Source organism: Mchenga conophoros, linkage group LG14, assembly GCF_057382185.1.
Source record: "Mchenga conophoros isolate Kocher_MC1m ecotype Shallow Benthic linkage group LG14, M_conophoros_male_GT1.1, whole genome shotgun sequence".
Taxonomy (NCBI): domain Eukaryota; kingdom Metazoa; phylum Chordata; class Actinopteri; order Cichliformes; family Cichlidae; genus Mchenga; species Mchenga conophoros.
Window position 1 is genome coordinate 23,895,823 of NC_140539.1, and position 20,523 is coordinate 23,916,345.

The 20,523-nt window shown below is 38.9% G+C and overlaps 1 protein-coding gene across 1 annotated transcript; it reads right to left on the reverse strand.

Moving 5' to 3' along the window:
• Positions 1-1,438: 1,438 nt before the first annotated feature.
• LOC146559760 (uncharacterized) lies at positions 1,439-20,081 on the reverse strand. Its single transcript, XM_085243500.1, has 15 exons — positions 18,381-20,081; positions 18,239-18,259; positions 17,929-17,974; positions 15,426-15,568; positions 14,482-14,616; positions 14,139-14,333; positions 13,743-13,756; positions 13,616-13,638; positions 12,379-12,479; positions 10,727-10,818; positions 10,033-10,259; positions 6,983-7,142; positions 3,265-3,427; positions 3,087-3,137; positions 1,439-2,996 (listed from the first exon to the last, which is right to left on the reverse strand). The coding sequence occupies exons 1-15, from the start codon at positions 18,406-18,408 to the stop codon at positions 2,698-2,700; spliced, it is 1,698 nt and encodes a 565-aa protein (XP_085099626.1). The 5' UTR covers positions 18,409-20,081; the 3' UTR covers positions 1,439-2,697.
• Positions 20,082-20,523: the final 442 nt, after the last annotated feature.

Consider the following 20,523-nt stretch of genomic DNA (forward strand, 5'->3'; position numbering starts at 1 on the left):
GGAGAAAAGTTACTACTGAAAGTAATATGTTAATCTTAAGTATATACAGTGCACTCAATATATTTATATATCTACATCCAAACTCAGTCAATTACTATACATCCACTACGGCAACTCAATACTTTATTTATAGTCCTCTAATAAACATAAATGGCATTTTAAACACACTCAACAATGTTTGCAGCAGTATTTGTAAAACCAACTGTGGTTTAAACAGTTCACTGCTTACTCATTTGCATTTTCACTCACACACACACCGTCTAAAAATAGCTCCAGCATTGCCTCAGACTCCTTTCACACAGAGATCCCTTATTTTATATTACAAAGACATCTTATATTTACAACCACTGTCAGATCTGTCAGCTTTAGCGCCTACACAATTTCGACAAATTTAAAATAACCGCCCAGCGGATGAACTCCCTGAGTTTTTTGCGACCAATTAACCAGTATCAGACTTTAACTGTTTCTGGCCTCATCTCTAAAATCCCTAACTCAATTTAAAAGCGTCAACCAACCCAAACTTTGCCTGAAGCTCTATTTTTGGCATTACACAGCCAAGGCTTACCCCGAAGTTTTAAGTTAAAGTTACACGCCCGAAGTCCAACTTCTTCTGACCAAAAAAGCGCAGGTACCGTTCCAAACGGTAAGGAGACTCTAACTCCTAGCTTAATTCCAGGATGCCCTGTACCCCACAGTTAAGCCAAACTGAACTAACCCTGTTCGCCGACAGGTCAATGTCGCGCGTCCACGACAAGGAGGGAGCATAACCTCCGGGCTCTGCGCTTCCTACCAGTCCAACTGGCGTTCTTGAGTAATTTATAATACTTTGAAACAACAGTAAAACACCCAACAAAGTGTATGACTGAGGCAGATCGACCCTGATGGACAATGGGGACTCTAACCCACAAATTGACCAACAAAGGTCTGACCTAATGACCAACCGGGACTTTAACCCACAAAATGACCAAATTCCCTACCAAACTACTTGAGACTCTAACTCAATTTCTTTGGGACTTCAACCCAGTATTTAAACTTTTCCTGGCAGACTCTAACTGCTTTAGCAGACTTTAACTGCTTTCATTTCTTCTTTCTTCTTAGCAGAACTCTAACTGCTTCAACTCATGAGATTTTTCATCAAAATCAAAACAGACATCCACCAGTAATTTCAGTGAGTAGACTTAAATTTTATCATATCCAATTTGGCACACTTTGGAAATAATTCAACAGGTAGTGCCTTACCTTTGGATAAGCCGGCTTATGCCCACTCACTTTGACCACTGGAATTCATGTCTGCCCGTCAGACCACCTCAGACCACGAATTTCACCGTCTACACCTCCAATCCTCCCTCCTCAATTACCGGACGAAGCCCCCAAATATTAAGGTTCAAAATTGAGGAAGGAGAGTACAAACCACCATGGTCCAGAAGATCTTGGTCAAACAATGATTTTAATGAACACACACGTGTGGGAAGACAACTCTGTACGCAGACAGCAATTGATCTTCGACTTAATCAAAGCATAAACAGATATTTTATAGCATCAGGGTTTGATTTACTGACGCCCCTTCATGCGTCACAGATACATTTTATACATAGATCAGATCAACACCACAATGACTTTTAACCCAGAAGATCATCTTCTATTTTCATGGCCGATTCCTCCGGTCAACCTTTCAATTCCTCTTTCTTGCCGAGAAGACAAGGACGGTTCCTCTTTTACCGAGACATGACTAATCTCTCTCTTCTCTAAATAAATCTAACTCGTGTGTGTGTGTGTGTCACGACCTCACATGCTCTTTCTCAATTCACCTGTTGCACTTCTGACCTTTCACTAGACCAGAGGCTCACTGAGACTATGTGTATGTCTTCTACTAAATAAATGTTTTAACCAAGAACCTCTACTAAAACCTTAATATGAAATGACCTGATATATAAGTGTTTTGTAAGCATGTATTGCAATTCCTTCTATGTTCTAGTTTTCCCTCAGCATGTATCACCTGAACAGTCACGTCAGTGAAGCTTAAGACCTTTAAAGAACCTGAACATCAACTCAAATAAGCACAGATATGCAATGTGTACAAAATAGCCATAACTGCACCTGGAATACAAAGTTAACATCATCATAAACATCTTAAGGCCATCTTAAAGCTATCTGTTACATTGTTAAAGCAATGATCATACTGAAGATTATATTATTAATGCAATGGTAATAATGATGATTATTTAACAATAGCAGTAAAATAATTTCCCTGCTCCACAAGCTCCACTGTAAATCTATCAAAGCCACATTCAACACATAGAATAAACTCAAGATCATTTATCTGCTTTGTTTGCAACAATGAGGAAACAGGCTTCATTTGGCCATAAAGCTGCATGCATATCAATTGTCCAATATACAAGTCCCAAAGAGTTCACACAGTCCTGAAAGGATTGACATTTTAAGGATTCCATAAAGTATTAAAAACAGTCCTTATATTGAAAATTAGATTTGAATCTTAAGCTACAGAGAGCAAAATTAAAAACCAGCTCAAAGACAAAGTAATCCCCACAATATATCTGTTTTAGAAACATGTACATTTAGAAGTGAAGGTTATAATGCTACCAGCCTATCTGTTCATTATTGCCTTTGTTACATTTTGAAGTTCAGGGTCTAGCTGCTGGGCTGGTGTCAGCATACACTCAGCTTTAGTGTGAGTGCTCAGTATGCAAAAGGCATATTGATTAATTTTCGGTGAGTGGTGATCCTAGGTGAACACTTGGAAATAATGAAATGGAGTGGCTGCAGAAAAGAATCATCGATGAAACCAGTGAAAATATTGTCTTTGTTAAAGAAGTAGGTCTTCCCAGGAATCAGTTTAGGATAGCTACAGCGATCATTTGTTTCCAGGACGTAGGGCAAAGGCAGAGCTTTCACTTTGGCCTGCATCCCATAGACCTTCAAAACATTCCTGAACACAACGCTCTGCAGAGAGACACTTTCCACAGCCCCAATGTACACTAAGGAGAAAGATACACAAATATATTACACTACTAATTCATATCAATTCATAAATATCATTTTTTTTTACCAATATGTTTTTATAATACCTCTGCAAAGATTAGCTTTATTCAAATTATTCACAGATAGAACTCTGGATTCTGAAAAACAAAGAACATTATAGACATATTATTGGTAAAGTGAGATCTCTAGGTTGTGCAATCAAGATAAATTGACATAAAATTAAGTCCTACTTTGTAAGAGAGAATGTGTAACATCTAAACAGACCTTTTATCATCTTTCTCTGATCCTGTCCTGCTTCATGGATTGATCTCAGCCTCCCAGCACAGCATGACCACAGGCTGGTGTTATAGTAGAGGTGACCACAGCAGCTAAACCCTGTCTTGGCAGAGTACAGCACCTCTTTGTCCTCACTTGAGCAGCAAATGTCCTGGATTTGAAGATATATCATCAATTATGGTTAATGAAAGCACAACAGTTTGCAGTCATTGTGCTAATTCAGGCAGTCCACAATCTCACATTCATGGTAAAAAAAAACTTCCTTGACTTACTTGAGTTATAGTATATACCTGCTTAAAACCTAATAATAATAGTTATGGTGCAACATAAGCTGTATTTAAATTAGAGATCCTTCTTTTCTTTAAAAAAAATCACCTGTGTATATCAACGAGCTCGTCAATAGCTTCAATGCTAAAATGTTAAATGTAATGGACACTATTGCTCCCATTAAGGTGAAGGTTATCTCTGGAAGGAAAAAGTCTCCATGGAGAAACTCCACACTGGTGAAAAATGAAAAAAGAGTGTAGGAAAGCTGAGTGCAGATGGAGAAAAACAAACCTCCAGGTTCATTATGACATCTATAAAGAGAAACTTCACAATTATAATTTACAACTGAGGAGTGCAAGAAGGTCCTACTTCTCTGACATCATCACTAAAAACAGTCATAATGCTCGGGTCTTATTTTCTACAGTTGACAGGCTAACAAACCCCCCTGTGTCAGTGGCAGCTGAACTTCACTCGACCATGGCCTGCACTGACTTTGCCAAATCCTTCACAGAAAAAATCCAAAAGATTAGACAAGCAATTGGTACATCAACAGCAGATCCAGGATATGTACTGTGTCCACCAAAAAACTGTTTAAACACCATGAAACAGTTTCAACCTATTAACAGCAAAGACCTGGAGGACATCTTAAGTTAACTGAACTCCTCCTCCTGCTGTTTAGATGTCCTGCCAACAAGTTTTTTCAAAAGGTCTCAAAGACTTTAGAGTCAGACCTGTTACAGATCGTCAACTTTTCTTTAATGTCAGGTGTGTTTCCAGAACCACTAAAAACTGCTGTAATCAAACCTATGCTGAAAAAGGACAATCTTGACAAGACACAAATGAACAACTACAGTCCGATCTCAAATCTCCCGTTTTTAAGTAAGATCACTGAAAAAGCAGTTTCTCAACAGCTCAGTTACTTCTTAAAACAGAATAACTGCTACGATGCCTTCCAGTTAGGTTTTAGACAGAACCACAGCACTGAAACCGCTCTGACCAAAGTGTTTAATGACATATGTCTGAATACAGACATTATAAAGAACAACAAAATAAACTATCACAGCTATGCAGATGACACACAAATATATATCACAATGTCACCAGGAGACCAAGGCCCTGTACAGGCTCTTGGTAAATGCTTTGAGGAAATTAATGACTGGTTGTGCCACAATTTTCTCCAGGTAAACAAAAACAAAACTGAAGTAATAGTTTTTGGTGCCAAAGAAAAACGATTACAGGTCACCAGAGAACTCCAATCTATACACCTAAAAACCACAAACCAGGCGAGAAATTTGGGTGTAGTGATGGATGCAGACCTAAACTTAGAAAAACACATTAAGACAATAACAAAATCAGCTTACTATCACCTCAAGAATATTTCAAGGATAAAAGATCTGATGTCTCAACTAGAGATGGCACGATACCACTTTTTTATGTCCGATACCGATATCATAAATTTGGATATCTGCCGATACCGATATGAATCCGATATAGTGTTTTTTAATCAACAAAACTGTTTTTTATATCTTGCTGCATTTTGTATAAGTTCATACTCAAGTTTAAAACAACAACTACACTAAAGCTATTCTGTTATACCTGTATGCAAAAAAAAAAATTTCATAGTTCAGCAACACTGATCAATCTAATAAACTTAGACCTACACCATCCTCCCTATTCTGGTATTTTAAAGAGTACTTAGCGTAAATATTAAGCAACCTAACTAATAGGGTTCCAACTCCCAGCAACAACAAAAATAAATAAATAAAAAACAGGGAACCACCCCTCACGCTCCACCTCATGATGCTTAATCGACGTAATCAACCTTAATTTGATGCAGTGTGAAAAAAATGCACAGAAATCAATTATTTTTCAAGAAATATTAAATAGATTCAACATCTTTCTTCAACAAAATTGCAGACTGCACAGATGGTACATTCCCAAAGGAAAAAGTACTATAGCTTACTAGAGTATATTAGACTTAATAGTTACTATATACAGTAATTGACTTCTATTCATTTTACATCAAATTAAAACTTTGGGTGTCAGATAATTATTTATTAAAAGCTCGACATTTTAAATGAGAATAAGAAAGAAAAGTATGTCTTTGTGCCCCCTTTTCCCTGTTAATGCCCTATCGGCCCCCCTGGCTAAACTTTGCTAGATCCGCCCCTGCACAGCTACCAGCGTCAGCTACGTAGAAAAAGATCCTGGTGTAGAAAGTAATATTAAATAAATTCTAACAACAGCTGATCAAGCTTAAACGTGCTGCTGTTGTTCAGCCGCTGGTTTCCTCTTTCTGGTGCAAAGTGGGCCAAAAGCAAACAAGAGACACGGACTCGCGACAGAAAAGCCGATCAGCTGATCATTTAAGCAGTTTCATGATTGAAGTAGCAGCAAGAAGAGGCAGTCGCTTGTTAAGCTTAAGGCAGGAATGCTTTACAAACATTCAGAGATGGACTTACACACTTGCTTTACTTCTCTCGGGATAACTTTGTCGGAGATGAAATGCCGGGTTGCTAGCGAAGCTCCACATGTTATCCAGACCACCAACAGGTCCCGCATGCCACAGCCGCTCTATCACGTGATGCATACTGCTCCAACGTGCTAACGTTCTGAGGTGAGTTACGGCGTGTTGCAAGTTTTGTGAGGTGCTTTCGTGATATTTAATGGATCGGATTACATTTTTTATTTTTCTCCGATATTTCTGGAACAAACTCCCAGAAAGCCTCAGATCAGCTGAAACACTCAGTTTATTTAAATCCAGGTTGAAGACTCACCTATTCTCAGCTGCATTTGAATAAAGCACCAAATCCACACTTTTAAGCTTAAATTTCAAAACTTACATTTTAACTACTGATTTTATCTACTGTTCTGATTTTATCTACTGTTTTTTCTATCAATTTTAAATCATGCTTTTTATTTGTTTTTGTTTTTTAATGTCTCTGTAAAGCATCACCTTGTTGTTGAATTGTGCTATATAAATAAACTTACCTTGCCTTCCCTATGTCTTTAAGCTCTGCACAATACAGACAGTCGGAGACCAAATGCATTCTAACATGCTGTTAAACAAAGCTTCAAACAAAGCTTCTGTTCAGTAAATAATACTTCAATTGCATAGTGGTGTGGACCTGCTGGTTTCCTCAGGGTTTTTCTCCTGCCCTATCATTTTCTATCAGTTATAAGTTTCCTTTCTTTAAACATTATCCTTCATATTTTTTCACACAAAAAGGCATAAAAATCTGCCAAGGTTTACTAGTCACTGTGATAATCCCTTGTGAATAAGAGAGTAGCCAAAAGTAGCTTTTATAGTAGCTAAATCATGTTTTGTACAACATTTTAAAATGACCACAAGAGCAAGATGAAGCCTGTCAGAATTGCGCATAACAATAGTAGAAAATACAAAATGATTTGTTGCTGTCATTTGTGTCACTGACTTTACCTGTGGCCTTTGCAGAATGGATCCACAGCATTGTGCATCCCCTCCATGCTTGTCTAACGATGTCAGATTGTACAGTGTTCCTGCACAGCACTTCATCTGTGGGTCTTTAATGTTGTAGGCTTTGACCCCACAGCAGTAAATGTTTTCTGATTTGAGATGCCTGGTTGGGAAACAGAGGGACAAATTAATATCAAATAAGAAGAGTGATAAATATGTTCATAAGAGGGCGAATTACATTAGTCTATATGTGTATTGCTAGATGTTAGCATAAAAGATAATGTCTTCATTTGTGCACTGAAAAAACAGAACATCGTCAGAGTTGCTGGATCTGCGTCTATATGGCTCTGTAGTTTAAGGTTTGTATTCTTAACTAGTGATTATATGATCATGGGTCTAATGCCACGTTAGAAAGTAATGCAAAATATTGATAAGATTATTTTCTCCAGGGATTAAAAAAGGAAAAACAATGCATCATGTTTTAAAAAGCAATGAGCAATGTTCATTAACTTATTTTTTTTTTTTGTTATAACATTCCTCTCATTGACATATGACACATAACAAATAAAGAAAGACATAAACATAAATATGATCTTCTTTTGGTATTTAGGTATCGCCACAACTGGCAGCAAAGTTCGTGAAAACAAGCTCTGATAGTTACTGCATCTTACGAGCCACCAAGATTCAGCAAGTTCAGCTGTTACAAAGCCTACCATAAAACAGCAACTGAGACCTGGATATGAATAGCTACTGAGTTGTGTGATAATTCATACATTAACACTGGTTCCAGCCCATATGGCAATACAAAACATTGAATGTTGCAATAAATGCAGTTACTGAATATGAATGTACATTCATTGAACACTGGAGTCATGACAAGCATGCACATGCACAGGTTTTAAGCACCAAGCCCAGACAGAGACTCAGAGTGATGAGGCAGAGAAATTCTTTTAGTAACTCAATGCATTGAAAGGAAAAATAGGTGGGAAAGACCTTCGGTATGTCTGGAATTTCTGCCTGTCTCGTACAGTGGGGCAAAAAAGTATTTAGTCAGCCACCGATTGTGCAAGTTCCCCCACTTAAAATGATGACATAGGTCAGTAATTTGCACCAGAGGTACACTTCAACTGTGAGAGACAGAATGTGAAAAAAAAAATCCATGAATCCACATGGTAGGATTTGTAAAGATTTTATTCGTAAATTAAGGTGGAAAATAAGTATTTGGTCACCTCAAACAAGGAAAATCTCTGGCTCTCACAGACCTGTAACGTCTTCTGTAAGAAGCTTTTCTGTCCCCCACTCGTTACCTGTATGAATGGCACCTGTTTGAACTCATCATCTGTATAAAAGACACCTGTCCACAGCCTCAAACAGTCAGACTCCAAACTCCGCCATGGCCAAGACCAAAGAGCTTTCGAAGGACACCAGGAAAAGTATTGTAGACCTGCACCAGACTGGGAAGAGTGAATCTACAATAGGCAAGCAGCCTGGTGTGAAAAAATCAACTGTGGGAGCAATCATCAGAAAATGGAAGACATACAAGACCACTGATAATCTCCCTCGATCTGGGGCTCCACGCAAGATCTCATCCCGTGGGGTCACAATGATCATGAGAACGGTGAGCAAAGATCCCAGAACCACACGGGGGGACCTGGTGAATGACCTGCAGAGAGCTGGGACCAAAGTAACAAAGGTCACCATCAGTAACACACTACAACGGCAGGGAATCAAATCCCGCAGTGCCAGACGTGTTCCGCTGCTGAAGCCAGTGCATGTCCAGGCCCGTCTGAAGTTTGCCAGAGAGCACATGGATGATACAGCAGAGGATTGGGAGAATGTCATGTGGTCAGATGAAACCAAAGTAGAACTTTTTGGTATAAACTCAACTCGTCGTGTTTGGAGGAAGAAGAATACTGAGTTGCATCCCAAGAACACCATACCTACTGTGAAGCATGGGGGTGGAAACATCATGCTATGGGGCTGTTTTTCTGCCAAGGGGACAGGACGACTGATCCGTGTTAAGGACAGAATGAATGGGGCCATGTATCGTGAGATTTTGAGCCAAAACCTCCTTCCATCAGTGAGAACTTTGAAGATGAAACGAGGCTGGGTCTTCCAACATGACAATGATCCAAAACACACCGCCCGGGCAACAAAGGAGTGGCTCTGTAAGAAGCATTTGAAAGTCCTGGAGTGGCCTAGCCAGTCTCCAGACCTCAACCCCATAGAAAATCTGTGGCGGGAGTTGAAAGTCCGTGTTGCTCGGCGACAGCCCCAAAACATCACTGCTCTCGAGAAGATCTGCATGGAGGAATGGGCCAAAATACCAGCTACTGTGTGTGCAAACCTGGTAAAGACCTATAGTAAACGTTTGACCTCTGTTATTGCCAACAAAGGTTATGTTACAAAGTATTGAGTTGTATTTTTGTTATTGACCAAATACTTATTTTCCACCCTGATTTACGAATAAATTCTTTACAAATCCTACCATGTGGATTCATGGATTTTTTTTTTTCACATTCTGTCTCTCACAGTTGAAGTGTACCTCTGGTGCAAATTACTGACCTCTGTCATCATTTTAGGTGGGGGAACTTGCACAATCGGTGGCTGACTAAATACTTTTTTGCCCCACTGTAAATGATTTACTTTATTAATCTCAGAGGAGATTATGTGGGCACAGTTGTTCCATGACAGTAAGAACAGTAACTAACTAACTAAACCAAATAAAACAAAAAAGTGACAGAGTTACAAAAATATAACAAATAGCTCTAATTACAAATATCCCAGTACATTAAACAAAATGAAATATATACAGGTGACATTGAGGTGCTCCTCTTATCATAATGATGTTGTAATTTTGTCTGTAGAGGGTGCGATATTAAGAGTAAACAAAAAAAGCAAATATAATACCAGTGAATATGAATGTGATTTAAAAAAAAATTCAAGTGTTTAAAACCATTAAAAAGAACACACACACACACACACACACACACACACACACACACACACACACACACACACACACACATACACACACACACACACACACACACCTGTGTCCATTGCAGCAGATCTCAGCATGAGGCTGGTAAATTTCTGTCCCACAGCAGTGTTGTCCTGGGCTGCCATGAAAGTGAGAACAACACATGGTCCCTTTAGCCGGGTTGTAAGGAATACCCATCTCTGAACATTCCTCTCCATCGTCTCTGCCCTCGTACAAGGTCTTATTACAACACAGAACTCCACGTTGTGCCGAGCCATACGGCGTCTCTCCACAGCACTTGAAGAATCAGAGGCAATGAATTTAAGTGTGAAGCAATGCAGACAAAACCAGGCTTTTCCTCTACACATTCAAATGCACATAGGTGATATCCTACACACACACACACACACACACACACACACTTTTGCATTAGTTGTAACTGCTACCTATGCCTTTAGATGACCTTTAGACATCAGATCGTAAATACCCTTGGTTACTGTATAAAAGGAGCAGGGTGGAACTCAGAGCTCTCTGATCAAACTTGCATAGAAAAAGCTCTTTTTTTCTTCTGGGATCATTCTGTACCATTCCTGTCAGTGCTCCAGATTCAAGTGTTCTTTTAGTAGAATTTAATACTGAAATGAATGTGCATACATTAGCTAATTTAAAAAGATAAAAATTGTTAACCTTTGCATTAAAAAGTTAAAATTAAAACTCTTCCAGCTAAGCAGCCAGAATAACAAGTAAAGCAATTAGTCCATTACTTGATCTATCCAAGGCTTCCACGCAGATACACATCCATCACAACAGACTTGTGTGCGTGGGTTATACACAGTTGGTGTCGTCTTGCTTAGACCTAAATAGAGAGATGTGAGGGTCAGAAAGGTGGAAAGAAGAGAGAGGAGTTGCAATAAAAACTTATCAGACTGAACATGTTGAGATAAATGATATGTGGAAAAGATGACTTAGAGAGAGAAGAAAATACACGTTCCCTGTTTCGCACACTTACTACTCGAGTTTCAAATACAATACCCTCTTTAATAGACATAAGTTTATTGTCTCCATCTGCAAAGGGTAAGCGACGCACAGAGGAATTACCTGTCAGAAAAAAGAACCCTGATGGCATGTGAAGCCAAATGTGCAAAAATCAGAGTGAGGTAAAACTGTGGTAAAGTGGAGGGAATAAGTGAAAAAAGAGTTGGGTGACTTTCTGGTTCAACAACATGTCATAAAGATAACAAGTTATAGCGGTACAACAAAGTTAATGAACCCATTCAGATCTCCAGAAATGTTTTTAACAAACGAGCTGCAGTTTGCCATGTGTTGTTGGGCTAACATCCTTTTTGGAGTTTGCAGTTTATGGGAGCTAGTTTTATCCAAAAGATGTTGCTCATCTAATGAGTCATTTCCATAGTTAAGGAAGAAAAAAAAAAACACTTGCTTTTTGTCTCTCTCCCCTCCTGTCTTTTAATTTCACTTGCTCTTTATTCATTAGCCAGGCTTTCATGCGTCACCTGCTTTTCCCATGACGTTGATCCTCGCAAGACAGACTTCTTAACCGTCTCAAAGTATGATGACACATGCTTCATTGTCGGTAAGCATAAAGAAATTTAGTTCACTGTCTGGATTTATCTAAGGGCAACCTGAGAAGTAAGTCAGACAGAAACAACTCTTCCCAACATTCTGTTTTTTAGTCAAATCGTTCAGTCATTTGTCTCTGTGGCTTTATTCACAGCCTTTACTGTCGCTTCCTCCCACATTTTTTTTGCCTTATTTTCAGCAGGGTTTGTTATTGGCTAATTGTCTGCCTATAACAACAAATATTTTACATTTAGTTGAACTCTGTTTGTGGCATGAAATACTGCTCTTTTTTGAGTTAAAGCATCAAACCATTTGTTAGGGTGTGGGGCTTGAGTAACTTGCATCATGAAAGCCTTCTTATTACTGAAAAATAAATCGAGGATTTGGAAGAACTTGCTGGCATGCAGATGTCTTTTTTTCATGTTAGACAATGCCCAGTTATTCTTTATAATAGATTACATGGTAGTAAAAGAGTACAAAGCTGGCTCGAGAACCATCACAGACGGAAAACACGTAGGGCACAGCAAAATCAAAAAAAGGAGTACAAAGGTATATGTGTTCCTGTCCCCGTCTTTTAGAACTGTTTAAGGTTTATGACTTCAAAATGAGCGAAAATTGCACCATTTCTTATTTTAATATCATTTTCGATTTACATTATTAGTTTAGTATTTTGTTGAAGTTCTTTGCTTTCACACTGATACACACAAGATACCAAAAAGCTCTAACTGCTATTGAAGCTGTATAGTTAAGATCACCCTGTGGTGCCAAGTCACATCAACTAGTAACTAACAGATAAAGTGGATAAATGTCAAAACAAACATGGAGACGGTGTTACCTGAGGCACAGAACCAGTGAGGCTTTTGATTTCTCTCACAGCACTGACTTTCCTTTGGATTGTAACATGATGACCCACAGAGGTGTGTGTTTGGTTCAGTGCTGTGGATGTACAAAGACGGGCAAAAATAAACACACAAGCTGTCCACATCACATGAACAAAACCACAAAGTCGAACACAATTAATAGTTTGTTTGTTTTTTTGTTCTTTTGTAAACAGCATAGACTAATGTATGGCACACAAGTGTAAAATATGTATAGAGATTTCATTTAATAAAGTCAAACCGGAATAAATGGAAAGTGGAATGGTCCCTTTACCTATCTTTAGAGGTATGTGATACATCTTATATACCTATATCTGAAACCTATCCCAGCTACCATAGAGGCAAGCTACACCCTGGACAGATCGCCAGCCTGACGCAGGGCTAACGCAGAGAGACAGACAACCATTTGCATTTACTCGTACAGGCAATTTGGAATCACCAATCAACCTAACACCACTAACTGCATTTCTTTGGACTGTGGGAGGAAGCCAGAGTACCCGAAGAAAACCAACACAGGCAAGGGGAGAACATGACAGAGAGAGAGAACTATATAAACATATAGATATGGATGTAAATTACATGAATTAAAAATTCCCCTCTTCCCCCTGCTTACCCCTTCTTCAAGCTTGGGTCCTCTGCTTGTCTACCACTACTGTGTCCGGTTCATAGCCATCACCAGTTTGTCTGTCTGTATCTGGAAGTCCCACAGGCTCTTAGTTTGGTCATTCACAACCACCCATGTCCTGTTTAGACCTCAGGACTTCCAGGCCATACTCTGCACAGATGTTCCTGTATGCTATGCTGGTGACTTGGTTATGGCGTCCTATGTATGCCCTGCCTGTATGCATCTTGCACCCTACTGTTATGTGGCGGATTGTCTCAGTGGCATCTTTACACAGCCTGCACCTGGGGTCTTGCTTGGTGTGGTAGACTCCAGCTTCTACGGATCTTTTGCTCAGGGCTTGTTCCTGTACTGCCATGATTAGTGCCTCTGTGTTGTCTTTGAGACTTCCAGATACAGATGGGCAAACTGGTGATAGCTTACCAACCAGACATAACAAAGGTGAAAAAGCAGAGAGCAGTGCCGTGGTGATACAATTAGCTATAAGAAGCAAGATTAGAAAGAAGGACGCTTGAGAAATGCCAAGGGCTGACAAAGACCTAGAATAATTGCAAAAAGTTCCTTTAACCTACCAGTTGGGTTGAAGCTCTGTGATCTGTAAAATAAAATGGGATGTAAAATTATTGTTTAAGAAAGGACCAATACGTTTCTTTATTGACCAATCTAAGGCAATTAATACTTTTGTTACAGTGTGCTTACCTGTTTTTCCACACCTGTGGACAAAAAGCATCAAGATTTTTAAATAAGAAGGAAATATGCTTAATTTCAGCTTATATTTCAGTTTACTGAAAAAAACAAAAAACAAAACAATTTCCACTTGAAAGGCCTGTAGAGGGAAAGACAAAGTCAACATACAGGCTTCACTCACAGTAATTAGCATAAGCTTCCTTTAACCATCCAAAGGAAAATGGAAAAAGGGAAATTTGCTACAAGCAAACTAATCGAAAGCTGATTATTTTTTTAAGCAAATGTAACCATGCAGACGCCTCAGTTTGACATACCTAAAGACTGATATGTAAAGTTGGATTCAAACTACAAAAAATGTCATGAAATCCATTCAGCAAAGAATGACATGCTATTATGTACTGAGCTGACCTGGACTGAAATTCTTGACACAGCAGGATGAATCCTTCGATTGTATCTCCAACTTCTCCTCATTTGAACAGCAGCACTGAGTCTCAGTGTCATACTGGCTGTGACCGCAGCACTCATGGTGACGGGAATTCCTCACCAGAATTGTCTTATTATCAGCTGGACCACAACACAACTGTTTGTCCTTATCAAAAACATCTGTGGAAAAGATCATTGTCTTTTTTTTTTTTTTGACTTCAAATATAACTCAACTGAGAAGCTGCTCCAATATCCTCAAAATGTTTGAATGGAGTACATTTCACAGAAATTTAATTTAGTCTTCTTTTCCAACTGTGTGTCTGCTCACCTTTACCACAGCATTCAGCCATTGGTCCACGTTTTGATATGATGGTTGATTGACAACATATTTCATTGATTGGGTTGTACACCTTTAGGTCACAGCACTTGGACACCTTTTCACTCAGACCCTGAGTAACACTGGCTGTTAAAACAAGACACAATCACTAGAACCACTGTCTAAAATCAGTACCAGAAAGTCCACAAGTTTAAAGAGAACAAAAAAGTTCAGTCTAGTGTGGTATTTTCATTTTTAGTTGAGCAGCACTGAGTCACTGGAAACCTAGAACAAAATATGAGCTGGATGAGCTTTGATGTCCACTCAAAAAAAAACTGGGAAAAATTATAAAAATGGATAGGCATATCCAATTTGACCTCAGGACTTCGAGGCCATAATCAGCACAAATGTTTCTGTATACTATGCCAGCCACTTGGTTATGGCATTCCACGTACGACCTGCCTGCTAGCATCTTGCACCCTGTTGTTATGTGCTGATGGCTCAGAGGCATCTTTGCATAGTCTGCAAGTCTGCACCTGGGGTCTTACCTGGTGTGGTAGATCCCAACCTACCAGGTTGGGGTTCCAAGATGCTAGCAGGAAGGGCTAGCATCTTGGAATGCCATAACCAGCTGACTAGCATAGTATACATATACAGGGACATGCAGAGATAAATGTAGCTATAACAAATGTTGACAACATCAGGAAGAAACATGAGAAACTTGAGAAATACCAAGTGCTGAAAGAGGAGAGAGGACATGGAACCAAAACCCAGTTTATATGTTCTCTGGAGAACATTAAAGTTCCACACAGAAAGGCCCTAGCCAGATGTTGGATGTTGGACCTTCTTACTCCTAGACAACAGTGCTAAACACTGTGCTATTGTGCTTCCTTTCAGTCTAAATTGGTACAATTCAACTCCAGTTTTAGTTATGTAGCTAGTTCATAAATTATTACCTGTGATGTTGTGTTTACAACAAGTGGCTGTTTCAGGATTGTAAGGCTCATTTCCACAACAAGACAAACTTCCACCTGGGTAAAGTCTGTTTCCACAGCAAGTAGCCTCTTGGATGTCATACACTGTTCCATCACAGTCTTTTCTGAAAAGCGAAGATAACCAAACCCAGGATATCAACACTGACAGTCATTTTCACAGACATTAAAGTACATATATATATTAACTATAATCATCACATCATCTGAACAGTCAAATCTGTACAGATTTCCTCATTTTTGCTTTATTATACTGCCCTCTGATGGAAAACATGTTAACGTCTACATACAACTAGACCATCGGTGTGCAAATAGATGCACTGCTTAGCTACAATATGACTGAAGGGATCACGTTTTAACATCTCCCTGTCTGTGATTGGCTGGTTTTGTGGCACAAATATAACGGTGTACAAAAAGAGTTGAAAGCGCACGGGCAGAAATGTTGAGAGCGCAAGCAGCACATTGCGAGCAAGCGCAAATGCAAAAACTCAGCGAGAGGGGCTGCTATTGTGTGTGTGTGTGTATGGATAATATCAGACAGTAAAATACATTTTTTGCACGCAGCAATGAATTTTGTTCACTCAAATTTAGCTTTTCTTGGCTCAAATAAAATTCTTTTTAATTTCTCCTCAAAATGCAAGCTTGCAGAATTTGCAGGTGCAAGTCTAGACTTGCTCTTTACATGCGCTCACTTTTTTTTTTTTAACGTGAGCTCAGAATAGTGGCACAAAAATAACGCTAGAGAATCTCTCCCTCTCTCTCTCTCTCTCTCTCTCACACACACACACACAGACACACACACACACACACACACACACACACACACACACACACACACACTCACAAAGGTTTACCTAGCATTTCATCATGTGTCTGGTGTTTTCGTGTTTGTTGTTGTTTTTGGGGTTTTTTTTTAAATTTTGTTTTATTTTGCGAGTTGGTTATCAGATGCTGCTCCAGCCAGCCAGAGAATCCACCGCTGCCCCGTCCTCTCCTCCCTGTGCCGCAAGCAGCGGGCGCACCTCGCCCTTACCCCCAGCAAATGAGCGTCAGAAAGCCGATCGGTGCCTGGCATGATGTCGGGGCAGCTAATTTATTTTATTTAATTTATTTTTTTTGCCGATGCCCGCCCACCCGGCATCGTGGTGGCAACCGCCCGTGTCAAAAACCGCTACTAATTAGACCAGGGGTCGGCAACCTGCGGCTCCGCGTGGTTTGGGAAAATAAATTAGAAGTATTTAGCTGAAGTGTATTTTATTTATATTAGTTCTTTTTTTTAACTTGTAGTTCTAAATTATAAGATTGTGATATTGAAATATAAAAATAAAATTACATTCTATTATTTTTTGATCGCTCAAAATAAGCGTCACACTCGCGGAAGCCGGTATACCCGCCGAAACGCCGTGCATTTATCGGGACTTTCAACCCCAAGTAGGCCAATTATGGGTCTTCGGATCCACATTATGTCAGCAGCTATTCTCCACCGTGAACTATGTTAAAATCAAACACCGCTCACCCCTCACATATAACAGCTTATAGTCCTGCATAAAGATGAAAGTGACTTCGTACAGCCCCGATTTGCAGACGCTGTGTGCAAAGGTTCAGGAGCAGAAGTCCCATTATAAAGATATCACGGCAGACCAGACGATGTTTCTTTATAGGCCACTTTTCACACACGGTTGCTGTACGTATACAGCCGGCTGTCGCTTTTCTGCTCACAGCCCGACACATAACAACACAACAGCATAGATAGCACAGACTTTAAGGCGACGACGCGTGATTGCGGGTGCCGCTCAGGTGCGTTCGCCTCCCCTGCAGCGGCGCTGCAGACCACGCCCCGCCACACACATTAACCAGGTAAAATACATATTTAGGCAGAATTTTGCAAATATCTATTTTTCATTTTTTTTAGCAGCATAGTGCTTTTTTTCCCCAGTTATTTTTTTAAAAGTCAGGTCAAGGCTCCAAAAGCACAAAGGCGATATGTGTGTGGCGGCTCACAACAGTTTTTGTTTGCTACATGGATCATTTTTGTTCAGCTGGGTGTCTTTCCTTTTGTTATATTTTTTTTAAGAGTTCAAAATACGTTAATTACATAAAGCAACACACCTTAGTTGTTCACACAAAGCATAAAAGTAAAAAACAATATATACAGTGTTATCTTCATTTTAGATGTCAAAAAGTATTTGCGGCTCCCAGTGTTTTCTTTTCCGTGGAAACCGGGTCCAAATGGCTCTTTGGGTGTTAAAGGTTGCTGACCCCTGGACTAGACCATCGGTGTGCGTGTAGATGCACTGCTTAGCTACAATATGACTGAAGGGATCACGTTTTAACATCTCCCTGTACTCAAAAATATCACGATGTCAAGAGTTGACAAGTAGATTCTTAATAAATTATCTGCTTAGATTGGAAAGTGTCCTTTCACTTTGGAGGTCTTCGCACATAAGGTGAGGAAAGTCTGTCTCACCGGTAACAGTCGTTTCTAGAGGCTGCATCAGTATCTCCTGTGGGCTCTGTCAACAAGCACATATTTCAATAAGAACTGAGTCCGTTTAGAAGAGAGAATCAGTCACACTGCCAGATTTTATTTTTCAACAACAAAATTGATGAGTGGACACGCAAGGCATGCAATAAATCTGGGGTCTAGCTGACGACAAAAGTGTTAAATTGTCCACTGAAAAAAATGAATTAATTTTCATCAAAAATAATAACAAATCTGGCAATGTGAAATGTAGCATGCACATCAGCTTTTAGAAGAAAAATTCAACCCTACTTACCGCAAGCGAAAACCACCAAAGCTGAAAAATGAGCGAAAAACATTATTATTCAATTTTCTAAAACTGTGATTTAAATTATTCGAAATATATCCCACAATTGTAATAAAAAAAAATATTTAAAAAAAACCAAAAAAAAACATACCAAATTGTAGAACCCCAAATAGGAGCATTTTGGACCACTTTAATTGAATCTGATTGCCCTGAAAGTGAAGCAGTGCAGACGGATGAGCCTATATATATCAGCCACACCCACCTGTCCGGTGCCAAGAAGGTGGAGTGCACACACGACTAATGTGCTTGCCTAAAAGTGACAACAACATTGGTTAAGACTTACAAAAAACATTTGTCATGTGGAATGTAGACACCGATTTCCATTCAGATGCAACGTCATTCATTTCATTTTTTCATTTATTTATTCATTTTCAGGCACAACAAATACCTATATTGAACATAAAATACACAAAACAAAAAACAAAACTTGCCTGAAAAAGGAGTGGGACGAAGAAAACTTATTAAATCCCACCCCTATACTCACTCATCAACAAAAAAAAAAACAATAAACTTCCCGCAGCTACGCCCATCATTGCATACAGACCCATCAACAGCCCCGGGCAGATACAAGCATCTAAGCGGCAGCTCGCAACCAACAATTAGAGCCTTCATAACTGAATACAGAATATATAAATTATAAATTGCATTACCACAGGTAACAGGCAGTAATAACTACAAGTAACAAACACACATACATATACATACATATATATCTACACACACAAGTACATATATGTACATACATACGCACACTTTATTTTTTATTTTTTATTTTGGAATCCATACCAGCAATGGTAAGAGGACAGACATTACAGAGCACACTAAAACCCATCATTGAGTATACTGTGTGACCAGACCAACTGTTTGTAGAGAAATTTAAATCTATGAATATTTTTGCATTGTTTCAATTGTAAACTCAGACTGTTCCAGATTTTCACACCACATACAGACACACAAAAGCCTTTACGGGTTGTTCGAGTTCTGGGTAATTTGAATTCTCCAAAGCCTCTCACATTATAAACCTTTTCTCGAATTTCAAATCTAGTTTGTAAATTTGCCGGTAAAAGTTTAGTAAAAGCTTTATACAAAATTATGGATGTATTGTAATTAACCAGATCCTGGAATTTAAGTAACTTTGCCTGAAGAAAGAATTTGTGAGTATGATCTAGATAACCAGCCTTGTGAATAATACGCAGTGCTCGTTTCTGTACTGTGACTAATGGATTAGTTGTATTTTTATATGTATTTCCCCACACTTCCACACAATATGTAAGATATGGAAGAACCAGGGTACAGTACAGAGTACGAAGTGCATCTTTATCAAGGAATTGTTTCACTTTGTTCAAAACTGCGAGGCTTCTGGAAATTTTGGTTTTTATGTGTCTGACGTGGGGTTTCCATGAAATTTTGTTATCAATTATAACTCCCAAAAATTTGTTTTCACTCACATTATCAATTGGTACACCTTCAATGATAATTGGTAATTCTATATTATATTTTAAATTACCAAAAAACATTGCTTTAGTTTTATTTATATTTAATGATAATTTATTTATGTCCATCCATTTTTTTTTATTAATTTTAGCTCCCTGTTTACAGTCATTACAAGATCAGTATAATCATCGCTACTGAAAAATATGTTGGTGTCATCTGCGAACAGTATGAGTTTAAGTACTTGAGAAACATCAAAAATATCATTTATGTATACATTGAAAAGTTTTGGTCCCAACACTGACCCTTGGGGAACACCACATGTAATACCAAGTTTCTCTGAATGGTAATGCCCTATGCTAACATATTGTTCCCGACCTGTTAGGTAACTTTTTAACCAGTTACCAGCTTTCCCTCGAATACCATATCTTTCCAATTTATCCAGTAAAATTGAGTAATAGAACTCAAGCTGGATCCGTAAATTCCAGCACTATTTTCATGCCTTGAATCGTTAGCTCCTACCGAGATGAAGATTATGAACAAGATTATGAACCTCGTCTTTCTTTTGTTATTGTTGGATTCAAAAGTAATGTAATTCTTATTTTTGGCGGAACGCTTTTGTATTTGTGAAAAGATCGTTATTCATGCAAGTTGGTACATGTTTTGGTATACTGCAATATTTTTCTTTTTATATCTCAGGTGATACTTTATCTCCTGAGAACTACCCAAAGTCTTGACAAATGATGCAAGAATTGCACCTGACGCCTATACGCAACCGTCTCGACAGAGTTGCTCAAGATAGA

Bases quoted from the DNA above. Each gene is read 5' to 3' on its own strand.
- LOC146559760 (XM_085243500.1), bottom strand. From the start codon at position 18,408: ATGCTCCTATTTGGGGTTCTACAATTTG. The intron at 18,260-18,380 runs GTATGTTTTTTT...CTCATTTTTCAG, and splicing joins ATTTGGGGTTCTACAATTTG to CTTTGGTGGTTTTCGCTTGC. The intron at 10,260-10,726 runs GTAATGGACTAA...TGATTCTTCAAG, and splicing joins GGAAGCCTTGGATAGATCAA to TGCTGTGGAGAGACGCCGTA.